Source organism: Mus caroli, unplaced genomic scaffold (assembly GCF_978045245.1).
Source record: "Mus caroli unplaced genomic scaffold, Mus_caroli_1 scaffold_20, whole genome shotgun sequence".
Taxonomy (NCBI): Eukaryota; Metazoa; Chordata; class Mammalia; order Rodentia; family Muridae; genus Mus; species Mus caroli.
This window is the reverse complement of record NW_028227275.1, coordinates 36,874,696-36,889,963: the sequence shown is the minus strand read 5'-3', so window position 1 is coordinate 36,889,963 and position 15,268 is coordinate 36,874,696. Positions and strand designations below refer to the sequence as shown.

The window sequence follows — 15,268 nt, the reverse complement described above, 5'->3', positions numbered from 1 at the left end:
GTAGCTCTGAGGTAGAACGCTTGCCTAACAGGAACAGAGGCCTGGCCTGAGTTTTTCCCAGCAGCCCAAAAAGGAAAGAAAATAAATCCTGACACAGGCCATATGCAACTCTGGACCACCTGGGGGCCTCTTACTTTCCAAGAGTCTCCGGCAGCCTGATTTGCCCCGGTAACAATAACACTAGGAGGAAAGAAACAAACGTTTTCAGTTTCATACCTGGGAAATTTCAGGGAGTGTCTCAGATGCCACAAATCTCTCTCCCCTCTTAAAACTCACCCAGACACTAACCAGAGCAGCCTGAGGCTGGAGAAGTGCCTTCCCGGAGGACATGCTCAGAAGTGCTGGACTCCAGCTGAAGGGACAGAGAGCAAGCACTTTCACAGGAGTCCATGAGTGAATGAGGAAGTTCCTCTCACAACCATCAATCAGAAGTCTGGTTTCTAGCCTGGCTGGAAGGGGAGCCAGAAGAGGCTCCCAACTGCAGCTTGGGGCCCCTTCTGTGCTCATCCCAGCAAAAGTTCACCCTGGGGGGAAAGTCTATGGCAAAAGACAAGGGTGTGTGGGAGGCTTCCCCCTCCCAGGGGACCCCACCCTCCCCCAAAAGCAGCTTTGCCTGGAAAAGGTAGAGAAAAGAATGAAAATGGATTCACAAGAAGCCCTCCAAGAAAGCTGGAGTGGGGCTGGAGGAAGCAAAGCTTACTGCTCTTTTAGAGGACTCTCCTTCCGTTCCCAGGAGCCACAGCAGGCAGCTCACAAATGCTTAGAACTCCAGTCCAGGGGGTGCTTCAGCGTGCTTCCTCTTCTTCTGAATTCAGTCCCCAACACCCCATCAGGGGGCTCACAATTGCCTGTAAGCCCAGCTCCAGGGAATCTGATATCCTCTACAGGCCTCCCGGGATATGTGTGTGTACACATACACATTAAAAATAAACCAAACTTATTTTTTAAATAATAAGGGTTAGAAAGACTCCCCAGTGGATAAGAGCACTTGCTGCTCTTACAGAGAACCTGGGTTCATTTTCTAGGACCCACAGGGCAGCTCACAACTGAAGGGACTCTGGCTACCTTGAGTTGGCGAGCATGACTCTAGCAGACCTGGCCCTTCTCCCCCATTCCCTCTGCCTCTCTTAAAAATAACAACAAAAACAAACAAACACACAAAACTGTTATCCATTCCAAAGGCTAACCCCCCCCCATGGTCTATTTCCTTATTGCTAATTCCTATTCCAGAAACTGACTACCAAGGTCCAGCTGTAAAGTCTAGCAATCAAAAGCTCCCTTCAGGCACCTAATTAACATGCACAATTAAAATTAAACACTTCATCTTAGCACAGGGTTTCCCATTTCACCTTTATAAACCATCATTTGCCTGTCCCCTCTCCATTCAGAGGCAGCCCTTTATCCCATTCCAAGACAAATACCCCTCTTCTTTCTTTCCTCTTTGTTCTCCCTCTTCCTCTAGCTCCTGTCTCATCCCTTATCCCTGACCTCTGTCCCTCCAGAGCAAATACATCTCCTTTGTGCTAAGCCCACACTTTTCCTTTGAACAAGTCTGCGTCTATAAACTGGGCATGGTGGTACACATCTTTAATCCCAGTCAGGAGGATCTCACCTAGTCTACATAGTGAGCTCCAGGACACACAGCCAGACCTAATATACACATGGAGGAAAAAGGAAGTCTCTAGCTCCGGCTCTAGGGATGTGAGATTCTTGTCTGGCCTCTGAGAGTATAAGGCACAAACAACCACAGAGTACACAGACATACAAAACGGCAAAACACCATACATATAGAGAAAAAAATAATTTCAGAAAAAATTAAAATAAAATCTGGAAAAGGGAGGAGAAGACAGACGCTACTGGCTTGAGGGAAGAGAGTCCCGTGGCTCTGGCTAGTACATTATTCAAGCTGCAACTTAATAACAGATCTTTCCACTGCTCTGTGAGCTAAGCAACTACCAGGCACCCTGGGACTTTTGCCTTTAAACAGTATGTCTTTTTAAAACGTCTTTCTGAAAGAATCCAATAGATGTCTTTTTAAAAGAAAAAAAAATAAGAAAATAACACACACACACACATATAGCTGAAAGAGCAAGTAATTTGGAGTATCTTGCTCCAAACTCCTTAGAATGTCCTCTAAGCTTTACACTCAAGCACTGAGAGCCCCCAGGAAGTTAGGGGCCACAGATGACTTTATTAGCCATCTGTCTAAGTTGAGGTCTGCAACTCAAAGTGGCCAGTTAATTAGCGCTGCAGTTTCTGCTGCTTCTGGGCCTAAGTTCTGCAATACAGTAACAATTTTAATAGAGACCAACCTGAGCTAAACACAGCCCCATCTCAACAACAGCACACAGAGAGGTCCAGAAGCAATTTTACACTTTTTTGGTTAAGACTTTTTATTTTTAGTTCATCAACTGTCATCCATTCGCTACAGAAATACGAGGAATTCTCTCAATTAAGTTCACCACTAGTCTGAGTCATGCTAGCTCATGCCTTCCCAAATCGAGTCAATCTGATAAGTACACAGTGACTACGTCTGATGCCCTGCCCCGAGAGCCCTTGTGCCTACCACTCTGACTCACACAAGGGCAGGGCTCACAGCTAATGGGCAGTGACTGGCGGTATGCAGTGGCCGGAGGAAACAGGGGCAGGTGTACACCAGCCAATCCCACACCGCGGAGCAGCTGACTCCTCACTGAAGAGGACTAAAGAGGAAGAAGCCTGCTCCTCGGAAACTGAGCTCACCAGGAAGTCCTTTAGTTTTGCTAGAACCTCCCTCAGTAATCTCATCATTCTACTGGCTGAATCCTCGGGAGACTGAGAGTGGCCGGTGACGGTGTTGTCTCGAGCTACAGGGATGACTCTCCTGGGTGAAACCCCACCCACCCAGGTTCTCAGGTGCGCCTGCTATCCTTGTAAGGCAAAAAGAAGAAACTGAACTTGAGCCAAGTGGGTAGGATCAGCTCTCGGATCATGTAAACAAATTGCTATAGTCGGACATTAAAGCAATGAGGCCGGCTGACAAATTTCTTTTTCCTTCCTCCTGAGAACAAAGGCCCTAGAAGCTCCAAGCCCTAGAAGGAACAAATACTACTAGAAAGCATTAGACCTTAAAAACATTCCGTCCTGCAGGGGAGCTCCTTAGGCAGGGAGGTAAACACACACATACACACACACACACACACACACACACACACCTGCGGGGAAGAAGACTCAAGCAAAAAGACCTGCTTGGAAAACATTTCTGCCAGCTGAAGCTGCAAAGGACCCTCCAATCTGCTGAGCTGCCTGCAGGCTGTCCAGGGTGGTCCAGGTTCCCAGCCTTTGTGAGCTGTCACCCATGCCGGGGTGAACTTTGGTGATACAGTTATTCTGGGGTGATTTGTGCACATCCATATGGGATCATTTATATTCCTGAATTCACTCACTGGATTGCCAACCTGGACTTTGGTGGTATCCTTACCACTAAAAATTGGGTGTATCATGGGTTCGAGTGTTTTGTCCACCCCGTAAAAAATTAACTCACACAACACCTGGCTTGCCTTACCTTCAACTCAAGGACCTAAAGTTTCTGTATCAAGATCCAAGTTTTCCTTTGTTAGGGTGGCAAAAATGTAACTGGACTTTGAGACTGGTGTACAGTCTAAAAACTGTTACCACCAAGAAAAGCTACAAACCTGGTCTGGACAGGTGTCTCAGCAGTTAAAAGCACTAGTTGTTCTTGCCAAAGACCAGGGTTTGATTCCCAGAACTTCATTCTCTGCTCACAATCACCTGTAAGCCCAGACCCAGAGGATCTGCCAAGCCCCTTCTGGCCTCCAAGGGACAACAGGTACCCATTGTTGTGCAATATAAGTGCAGGCATATAATAAAATAATTTTAACTCTAATGAGTACCTGGCACAGCAGGTACTTAGGATATTCCAGGCCCTGGGTTCCACCCCCAGCTTCCTGAAGCAACAAAGGGGATGGGAGGTGTTCATTCAGAGATGTGTCAAGATTACATTTTCCCCATTACTATATTTACTCCTCACACAGAACAGGAGGAGGAGAAACATAAAAGCCACACCCATCAAAGTCTAGTCAGACTAAAACATTAGTCTAAGTTTAAATAAGCACATTACAAAGTATACTCTACTGTGGATGGATGGCAGCCTGTATCGTGTTAAAGACCCAACTGTAACCATCTGCCAGGCGCACTCAACAAATAGCATGTCCTGCTATGAAATGACTAAATACAAGTCACTAGCCAGAGGCTTAGGACACCTCACAAATGGCGCCACAGGCACACACAACTAGAGAACGCCTATGATTCAGAGTGTCTCCTCTTCCTTTTCATTCACATCAGCGTGCACCTCAACTGTCCTTCTGAAGTCAAAGCAAGGGGTTGTTTTCTACCTCAAACTTTGCAGTTCCTACGGCATCCTTATCAGAGCCCCCTTTACAGCTCCATGTATGCACCAGAAGTATATAAATAGGTTCCATCCTCAGCACCATGAAGCTAATTCATTAACGAAAACCAAGAATCCCGCCGTACAACACATTTTGTAAAGACCCTGAGAAGTTAAAGCCTTTTCGCGTGGCAAGCTATTTGGTGATCTGCATTCTTCAGGCCCCACTTGAAAACAAAGTGCTATTCCCTGGAAGGGCGGGAGTACCTCCTCCCCGCCACGCCACTTTATCACAAAAGAATGAACAGCATTTGGCCATGCAACGTTTCGATGTATCACCTACTTGGAGAAAGCAGAAAAAGGAAGGGAATCCAGCCAGATTTAAAAGAGCCCCACAGACACACCATGGGCAAACACAGTCAGAAGAATTGCAGAAATGGGGGTGGGGGGGGGGGGTTGTCCACAGGCTCAAGACAGAGGCCATGTGCTCAACACTTCTGCTCTCCCAGGACGTCTCTGCGTGAGCTGGTCTTGAAGGTATGGTGGGGTTGGGAAGGTATAGACTCCAGAGTTCTCCTGAACCAAGTCACATGTGCTTTACACAGTGACACCCAAGGCTCAGAGAGCAATAGCCTTCACGCTTTCAATCTGTACAGTCTACTACTGACTTACCATGAAAAGGTCACAAATCTTACTGCGGTTTTACTTCACATTTATTTTTGTTTCATCCTAAGCTACCCAACCTTCAAATAAAGTTGCTGACTGGCTTTGTCTTCCTCTCCTCACTAGATATTAATGTATAAGAACTGAAAAACAGGCCGGGCGTGGTGGTGCACACAGAGGCAGGCGGATTTCTCAGTTCGAGGCCAGCCTGGTCTACAAAGTAAGTTCCTGGACAGCCAAGGCTATACAGAGAAACCCTGTCTCAAAACAAAACAAAAAAAAACAAAAAAAAAAAAAACAAAAGAACTGAAAAACAGAATATGTCCCATCCAAGAAGCTAATAAAAAAGATAGAATTTAATTCCTGTCGAAGAGAATTATTGGATTAGTCTTGGAGGTGGTGGTGGTGGTTTTGGTTTTCTGTTTGTGTTTATTTTGAGAGAGGATCTTATTATGTTGCCCAGGCTAGCCTAGAACTCACAGAGATCTGCAAAACTTGTCCCTCCAGGAGTGGTAGGATTAAAGGCATATGCTGCCACAAGTGGCTGGATTACTTCATTATTACTGTTTCATTATTTAAATTAACTTATTAATTAAATTATCTAAATTAAAGGTGGTACACACCTTTAATCCCAGCACTCTGGAAACAAAGGCAGGCAGATCTCTGAGTTCAAGACCAGCCTGGTCTATGGAGTTCTAGGACAGCCGGGGCTACACAGAGAAACCCTGTCTTGGAAAAACAAAAGCAAAACAAAAATGGGGCTGAAGAAGTGGCTCAAACATTAAAAGCACTTGCTGCTCTTGAAGAGGACCCAGCCCCAAGATGGCTACTCGTAAAACCATCTGGAACTATAGTCCCAGGAAATCCAATCCCCACTTCTGGTAGCAAACACACAAGCAATATATAGACTTCCATGCAAACAAAGCAGCATAGAAATAAAACTAATTAATTACATTTTTAAAAATCTTTTGTACTGCAAGTTTTTATGAACCACAACTGAGAAAATACTCCGGGAAAAAAAAAATCAAATGGCTAAGTATTTGGGGTGTCAAAAGTCCTTAGTGTGTTTTCTGAGAGGCTTGGGGATAATGGCCAAGATAATAGGCACCTGTCATAAAAACAAAAACAGAAACAAAAACAAAAACAAAAACACCACCAGGACAGAGAGCGGTGGTGCAGCCCAGTATCAGGGTTCTTGCCCATCACACTTCTGATCAGCAACACCATGGCCCAAGCACACAATGACCTCCCGGTGCTTAGGAAATGAGTGCAGTTGCCAAATTCTTAGAAGCACAAGTCTAAATCAAGTGGAAAGAAAGAGAACTCCAACTCACAGTTCAGCATTACACAAAAACCCTGCAAGCCTACGGTCTGCTTTCTCAGGTACCTCCCAAATAAACACTAGCCATTACAATAACAGATACTGGATACCGAGATAGTTCTTTTTAACAGTTAAAGCTAACACCTCCTTAGAATGTCACAGGTGTAAGAGCTGCTACTAAAAAGGAGGACGGGGCATCACAACATTTCCTGTACTGGTTAACTGGCCACTACATGGCTCTCTGTTCTTTTTTTCTTTAAGATTTATTTATTTATTCATTTATTTATTTAATGTATATGAGTACGCTGTCACTCTCTTCAGACACACCAGAAGAAGGCATGGCATCCCATTACAGACGGTTGTGAGGCACCATGTGGTTGCTGGGAATTGAACTCAGGGACCTCTGGAAGAGCAGTTAGTGCTCTTAACCGCTGAGCCATCCCTTCAGCCCCCATTCTCTATTTTTAAACCAAGTTTCCATGAACTCTGATGTGCTTAAATTCACCAAACTGGTATTAGGTTGGGTGTCTCAGTCTATGGCCCTGAATCTTGGGCTTGGAATCCAGTGACTCCCAATAGACCGGCTAACAGGATACTTCAGCTCCCCTCCACCCAAGCCTGGGGAAAACATGCACAAGATAGCCCCAAACCCAAAACACCTTTATCTCACAACATCAAGGTCACTGGGGCCACAAGTTTTTGCATCCCTGATTGTTGCTAAGGATATATATAACCAATGAGGCATTTTATTGAGAGACAGCTCTTATTTGAGATAAAGCTTTAATATGGTCAGGCTGCTTAATGAAATTTGTTTTAGGGATTAGGCAAGGAATTCCCTAATGGCGAGTTATCTTGGGAGATGTTGAAAGTCGAGTGATCATTGGTCCTCCCCAATTCCACTGCTGCCCTATGGCTACCACATCTCAAGCCAAAACCTAATCAAATGTCTTTTAAAACAACTACTCTTGTACACAGAGCTACAGTGACCTAAAGTAACCCCCCTCACACCTACTTTCAAGAATCTGTCTCCTTTAAAAAACAACCTCAGGAGGGGGGAAAATTGTGTGAAAAGAAAGCTAACGGAGGGGACATTGTCATCGCCCAAGCACTCAGATACATTCAAGAAGTGCTCACCACTCACACGGGACATAGCTGGTTAGCAGCGATCTGCTGTCCTCACACAGGACATAACTGGTTAGCTGCGATCTGCTGTCCATGCACAAGGAACCAGATCAAGAGTGAAGCCAATTCAGGCATTAGTCACTTCAAACGAACTCCCCATAAGGTGATACAAAGATGAAACTGGTCCTAAGCAAACCTCAAAAAGAGGACCCTTTACCGTGTTGGGAGTGGAGTGGCCTTTACTCTGAACGCAGCTCGCTGGACTGTTAGGAGAGCCGAACCACGAATTACTACATTAGGAGTTTCTGTGATTCTCCTTCCCAAGGTTGGGTCAATGCCATCCCAGGCCTTCCAAAGAGAGTTGTACCACCTTTTTCGCATCTCAGACTTTTCGTTGGCAACTATCTGGCACTTCTAGATTTCTAGACCTCACCTCCCTTATCAACCCAAAATCCTTCACTTGATTCTCGTGCTTAACTTTGGAGACCCATGACCACTGTGTCCCTAGGTACCTACTCTCTGCCAGTGCACCGTGAGGTAAATGCATTCCCAGCCATTCTCTACGGTGACTTGCATGAGGAAGTATCTGCTCACATGCTTTCTTCCCTGAAAGAATCCCCGAAGGGATGCCGAGAAGACAATCCCACCCTTTGTTGCATCTCTGAATAGCTGGGTGTGCATCTGTATTACACATCTCTCCCTCAGTGCCAGGGATCATCCAAAGCCAGAGCCATCTAAATAAAGCAGCCCGCCATACTCGTGTGCACTAGACTCCTGCAAGCAGAGATCCAGTCAATCCAGGACTCAGTCAAGTCCTCGAGGTGACTAGCACTAAGTAGGTGCTCATTAAATGGTAGCTCAATGGTACTAGAAAGCTACAACTGGGGATAAAGCTCAAAAAAACTATGCTTAAGGTCCTGGGTTCAATCCCCAGCACCACTCACCCACACCCACAGAAACACTCACACACACAAACACATTCACCAAACTGGTAGTAAGTTGGGTGATTCTGGTACACACCAGATTGTACCAGAATTTCAAAAAAAAGAAAAATCCTCTCTTTATTCAATCTTTGCAAGAAGCTCTGTAGAGGGAAAACAAGAACAAAAACCTCAAAAGCCACAGTTACCTTGACTAGAGCGCTCTCTCTCTTCTCTCATCTCTCCCAAGAACAGCACCCTGCCCAGACTCCTAACTGGCACTATTGATGCCACCCATTCCCTCCAAAACTGTGGGAGAAACAAACGCATTTCACTTGCCTTTGCATTCCCCACACTGAAGCGGCATCAGTCAAGAAAACGTACTGGATTGGCTAATAATCCTTATCCTAACCAGGATTACCGAATACAAATTACAAATACAATTACTACTTCCTAAATTGTCAGCCAAAACTACCTTCTTCCCAGGATAGACCTGTTTTCTGTAAAGGGTTGTGGGCATAGCAAACACAGACCACAGAGGAAGCTATGGAGGCGTCTTTGCCTCTGCTGGGATTCCAAAGTGGAAGCAGGGAGTGCGCAGCGCAGGGCAGTTTCTGGGAGGGGATGACTCTTCCCTGGGAACCTCAGGAAAGCCACAACCATTACTCAGGTCAGACAGTCGCCAGAGAAGCAACTCGCCTCAGAACTACAACTGAAATCGAGGGGAAGGCTGTATTCCATTACTGAGTCCTGGCAGGTTCCCTCCCAAGTTCTTCACATTTCAAGAATGTGAAAAAGGCCTGAGGTCGAAATCCCTGATTATTTAAACCTTAAAATAAACTGCTGTGTAAAAGCGGAAACTTAACAAATGGAGACATAAAATAAAAGAGACCGATGACAGGTAAGATACTACCAGAATACAAACCATTCATCACTCCCTTCTGGGGCTTCTTCCAAAACCCCATCTCCATTCCCTACTGCAAAATAAGCTGTAACACAGAGGCTGAAAAGGACTGACTGAAAAGGAAAGTGAGGATTTGGGTACCAAAGACTCCTCCGTTTCTCTCGGTACATGGCTCAGAACTTCTGCATTAAGTTGGAAAGAGCACACACACATACACAGGAGTCCAGTTGGTGACCATAGGCACAGAAAGTCTTGGGAGCCAACACCAGGGCTCTGGACTCCACACTTTCCCCTACTTGCGATTTCATCTCAAAGCCAAGTGACTACAAAAGGTCATCAGCGCCATCCTCCCGATCCTCCCCTTCGGGAGGACCCTTGCTAACTACAGCCCAAAGAGTTGCCGGCGGATAGTGGGGAGCTTCACGGAACGCACCAGCTCCCACGCAACCGCTCGCCGCCCGGCCCGGGAGGAAACTTACGCGCTGCCAGCCCGACAGCTCCCTCCGCGGTGGGAACCCGCGGTCTCCCCGCACCGGCATCTCGCGCGCGCTTCCCGCACGTCCTCCTCGCCGCGGCTCAGAGCTACAAGCTGCAGTGGCAGACCCGGTTCGCCACCACGGGGAGCCTCCCCTTTGTCCCTCCTCCCGCGGCGCAGCCGGCCCGCCCCGCGCCTAGCTGCGCCCACGCCGGCCGCCCGGCCGGGGAAACTCCAACGGCCGCTACCACCCCCGCCGCCGGGGGAGAGCTCGCCGGCGCCGCGCCCGAGGCCCCGAGGCAGGCAGCGTCATGCACTCTGACTCCCGGCCGGCGGCGGAGGACCTGGAGCGGCAGGAGGCTCCCGAGCTCTCGCGTCCCGCCTGCACCCCCGCCTCGCTGGCCGGATGGTTCGCTCCGCCGCGCGCTTAGAAGCCAGCAGGTCCAGCCGAGCGCGCGCCCGGGGAAGCTCTGCGCGTCGGCGAGGAGGGCCCGCGTCCGCGGATGCCCGGGAGGTCGCGCGGCGGGTCCGGAGGGACACTCTTTAAAGAGCATCGCGGGCATTCCCACAGGCAGAGCTTGCCTTCTCTTCCAGAGAACAACCGGGGAAAGCACGAAGGTTTCCTTTGGAGTTAGCCAGCCCAGACAAGTGTTGCACCCCAAATTTCGCAGCTCCACTGCTGACCCAGATTCCAAGGATTCAAAGGTGTTTGGATTAAATAGTAAAGCGGGACTTTTTAGGACAATGCCGGCCAGGTTACCTCCTTGGCATATGACCAGCAACTCCAATAGAGACTGAAAAATCCCTCTCCGTCGCCTGTTTATAAAAGACAGGTCACAATGCTGATACCCCAAGATTTATTCAGAGTCCCCCTTGTGCAAGAATCATGCGATTCAAATAAACTGTCCTATTACAGAAGGACGTTGAGTATTTTGAGAGTCAAAACTGATACGTGATTTGGGATTAGAAATGAAAGAGTTGCACCCCTCACACCCCGGTTTTCTTCCCTTAAATTGGAGAGCAACCCCTAGCCTTCATCCACAATGGAAAGATAAAAGGTAGAAAGGTCTGGATAGCCCTGTGACAAGATCCAGATGCCGGCGGGCTCTCTGAAAAGTGCCTTCACTTCCGGTCTAATCAGAACAAGTTTGGCAGTATATGTGGAAAAACAAGTCTTACAGATGCTGCCCTCATAGCGTTATGCTGCTGCTGGCCTCCTTTGGAGTAGGAAGTCCACGCCTCTGAGTAAGCGCTGTGAGTAACATTTCCCACTTTATCGCCAATTTCCACAGGGACGCGGAGCTGGTCTTCCTGACTGGCGCGTTGTGTTGCTCTCCTCCTGATCTAAGCACCTATTTAAAAATGGTTCTCCAAATTAGGTGGTGGTGCCTTAGAGTGGTAATGACTGCATTTATGAACCGGTCGGTCACACCTTACTCTCACGGGGCGTATTACGACAACAAAGCATCAACAAAGGAGGAAAGGTCCAGAATGCAACAATTACACCTGTTGAATGGGTACCTTTTCCTCCCTAGAGTGGGGCTGTCCAAGTTGGGCAGTCCTTGCCACCTGCCTGTATTTACATTTCACTTTCAGTTGACTAACATTAGAGGCAATGAACGTTTCGGTTTCTCAGTCATAATACCTACAATTCCAGGGATGACCGTCACATGTGCCTAATGACTGGACTGGGCAGAACAAATAAAGAATATTCCCATCGTGACAAATGATGACAGATTTAGACGCCATAATACCAATTCTTCTGACACAACACCGGAATGGATGCATTCCACCAACGATTGAAAACTCGATTCAGTTGCTACACTGGCTTTGTGATGGCAGTTTAAGCCATACAACTCTGGAATGTGTGAAATGCTCTTGCTGTGTAGCAAAGGCCACCCTCAACCTAGAGATTTGCCTCCCTGAGGTCTTGGAGTGCTGAGATTACAGCGAAATTAACTGCACTCTTCTGGGAAGCAATGTATTTCATAGTGATTCAATATCTCAAACCTACTCCTGGAATTTCCCCTCCCCTTCGAGGCAGGGTATCACTATGTAGATCAGGCTAGCCTTTCTCCTGCCTCAGGTAATCCATTACAGCTCGAAGTAAGCAAGCAAGGAGAAAATGGAAGTGCTTCCCTACTGATATGGAAGGACTGGGTTCACGGAAAGCTTCCCAGAGATAGCTCGCTAATAAGGATGCACATGTGAGACAAAATTAAAGGGAAAGGTCTTCCTGGTGAAAATAATGTGTAGAAACAAAGAAGGCAGCCCCCAGCCTTTCCTGAGAGTGTGACAATGTGAAGTGACCCAGGTCAGCAGGAGCTGAGCATCCTTACCGAAGTGGGATTCAGGTGTATTTTATATAGATCGCTCTGTTGTAGTCTGGGAAGACAATAATATCACTTAAAGTCTGGGAAGCAGTGGTAAGAATTTAATCTGGGGTGCTGGAGAGATGGCTCAGTGGTTAAGAGCACTGACTGCTCTTCCAGAGGTCCTGAGTTCAATTCCCAGCAACCAAATGGTGGCTCATAACCATCTGTAATGGGATCCGATGCCCTCTTCTGGTGTGTCTGAGGACAGCAAGAGTGACAGTGTACTCACAGATGTAAAATAAATAAATCTTTAAAAATAAATAAATTCCCCGGGCGTGGTGGCACACGCCTTTAATCCCAGCACTCGGGAGGCAGAGGCAGGAGGATTTCTGAGTTTGAGGCCAGCCTGGTCTACAAAGTGAGTTCCAGGACAGCCAGGGCTATACAGAGAAACCCTGTCTCGAAATAAGTAAGTAAGTAAATAAATAAATAATTTAACCTGTACATACTACCATTGTGGGCAAGCAGGCAAAATGGAATGCAGCATTAGATGAAAGGAAGCCAAACTCCAAAGAAACAGAGGAAGTAGCCCAATGGGCTGGGTAACTCCAACCAGCTGTGAGGGACGAGAGGGAAATGAGCCCAGTGTGACTCACAGGTGTGTGGCCTAAGTAGACAGTGCTTTGACTACAATGGAGAATTCAAGAGTGGAGCGTACCTTGGGAGGGGCCCGAGGAAGGATAATGAATGAGTTTAGGGATGTAGAGCAGTCAAGGGCTATGTGTCATCCAGGTGGAGATGCTCAGTAGCTCCACACTGAGCATGTCAGCTCCACGAGGTATTAATGAGCACCTGGCTAGAGAGCTCTGGAAGTCACTAATGAGTTGTGAAAGTTGCCATCAAGAGAAGGCAAGAGAAGGCATGACGCCTTTTAGACACCTGATGCAGTTAGAGGCAAAGGTGGACCAAAGACAGGGCCTGCCTATAGGAATTACAAACTCTGCTGGACAAAAAAAAAAAAAGTCAAAGCAAAGCAAACCTGAAAGGGCAGTGTTGGTATCAGGACCTCCAAAACCCATGACATCACATAGGTGCAACCAGCACACCTGTTGCCAAGGCAACAGCCACCATATTCCCAGAATCCATCCCACCTCCCACCTTTACCTGTGACTATTTCACCATCCATATGGTCCCTCTGATCTCTCCCCCTACCCCCTTCTCTCTCCTTCACCACCTTGCCCTTCTCTCTCTCAATAAACTTTCAATAAACAGTTCTCACGTGGAACTGTTTGGCCTGGTGTGGTCCTACTGAGGCTGAGCAAAGATCACAACAAGCAGCAGACACTTTCTGGAGAAAAGTGGTCAAAAAGCCATAGGAAGAGTGAGCTTTAAAAAGGGGAACATAAGCCGGGCGTGGTGGCGCACGCCTTTAATCCCAGCACTCGGGAGGCAGAGGCAGGCGGATTTCTGAGTTCGAGACCAGCCTGGTCTACAAAGTGAGTGCCAGGACAGCCAGGGCTACACAGAGAAACCCTGTCTTGAAAAAACCAAAAAAAAAAAAAAAAAAAGGGGGGGAACATAAGTCAGTTAACACAGAACTGTGAGGAAGTCAGTCAAGAGCTGACTGGGACTGGAGATACAGCTTGGTTAGTAGACTTAGCCAGCACAGGAAGTCCTGAGTTTGACCCCCAGTACAACATAAACGATGTGGTGGCACACTCAGGAGTTGGGGACAGGAGAATTAGACGTCCCCTTTGCTATATACTGAGTTGAAGGCCAGCCTGGGCTATATGACATCATCCCTCTTTCAAAAGAGAAATGAAAAGAAATACAGACTCTGAACCTAATTGCTTCAGATAGACCCACTGCTGAAGTTGGCCAAAAATGTTCCATTTCAAAGTTTCATTACTTCCCAAGGTATCCATTCCTAGTCAGAAGAGATGGAAGTCATCTATGCCCAGTGATAAAGAGCTATTAAATCCTACTTGACAGAAAGCAGACATAGCAGTAGTAACCGATGTCTATAACCTGGCACTTATACAGGAGAACTTTGAGTTACAGGTCAGACTCAACTTCCCTGGGAGGCTCTGCTTCAATGAAAAACAAAACTATAAATACAAACACATAAACTAGTCAGGCCCGTAATCCTAGCTGTTTAGCTACTTGGGAGGGAGCTGTTCAAGGTCATGACCTACCCAGACTAGCTTGAGCAAATTAGCAAGATCCTATCTCAAGGACCAGGGATGTGGTTCAGTGGTAGAATTCCTGCCTAGCTTGTAGGAGGCCATGTGTAATCATCAGTATAGACAAAACTCAAGGGGGAGGAGGGGTGGTGTGTGTCTTAGTCAGGGTTTCTATTCCTGCACAAAACATCATGACCAAGAAACAAGTTGGGGAGGAAAGGGTTTATTCAGCTTACACGTCCATACTGCTGTTCATCACCAAGGAAGTCAGGACTGGAACTCAAGTAGGTCAGGAAGCAGGAGCTGATGCAGAGGCCATGGAGGAATGTTCCTTACTGGCTTGCTTCCCCTGGCTTGCTCAGCTTGCTCTCTTATAGAACCAAGGCTACCAGCCCAGAGATGGTCCCACCCACAAGGGGCCTTTCCCCCTTGATCACTAATTGAGAAAATGCCTTACAGCTGGATCTCATGGAGGCATTTCCTCAACTGAAGCTCCTTTTTCTGTGATAACTCCAGCTGTGTCAAGTTGACACAAAACTAGCCAATACAGGGGGGGTAACTACAATATGAGAAAATTTATATAGCAAGAAGAATAATGACAATGTTAATAAACTGTCAAGGAGTCGGGCAAGGGTGATGCAGGCCTTTAATCCCAGCATTCAAGAGGCAGAGGCAGGCAGATTTCTGTGAGTTTGAGGCCAGGCTGGTTTACAGAGTGAATTCCAGAACAGCCAGGGCTACACAGCGAAACTATGTCTTGAGAAACAAACAAACAAAAATCTGTCAATGAGAATGAACACAAGTTTTATCTAACCTGTGATCACATTAATAAAGCATGAAAAATATGTAAGGAAAAGAAAGTATACTTGGAAAATGTTTTGATGACAGCATTATGAATAGAGTTTTCCTCTTAAAATTACAGTCAGTGGGGGCTGGCGAGATGGCTCAGCAGGTAAGAGCACTGACTGCTCTTCCAGA

General features: G+C 47.0%; 1 protein-coding gene across 6 annotated transcripts in view; it reads right to left on the bottom strand.

Annotated features, from left to right (window-relative positions):
* Positions 1-15,268, bottom strand: part of Tjp2 (tight junction protein 2) — a 147,743-nt gene that overhangs the window by 69,051 nt on the left and 63,424 nt on the right. For 2 of the 6 annotated variants that reach the window (XM_021151538.3, XM_029472522.2), the window contains exon 1: positions 9,797-9,948. The exons of the other annotated variants lie outside the window; for them this stretch is intronic. In XM_021151538.3, coding sequence (XP_021007197.1) covers positions 9,797-9,856 — 60 coding nt within the window. In that variant the 5' untranslated portion in view covers positions 9,857-9,948. Of the gene's footprint in view, positions 1-9,796; positions 9,949-15,268 lie in introns of those variants that run through there. 6 annotated transcript variants of the gene reach the window in all.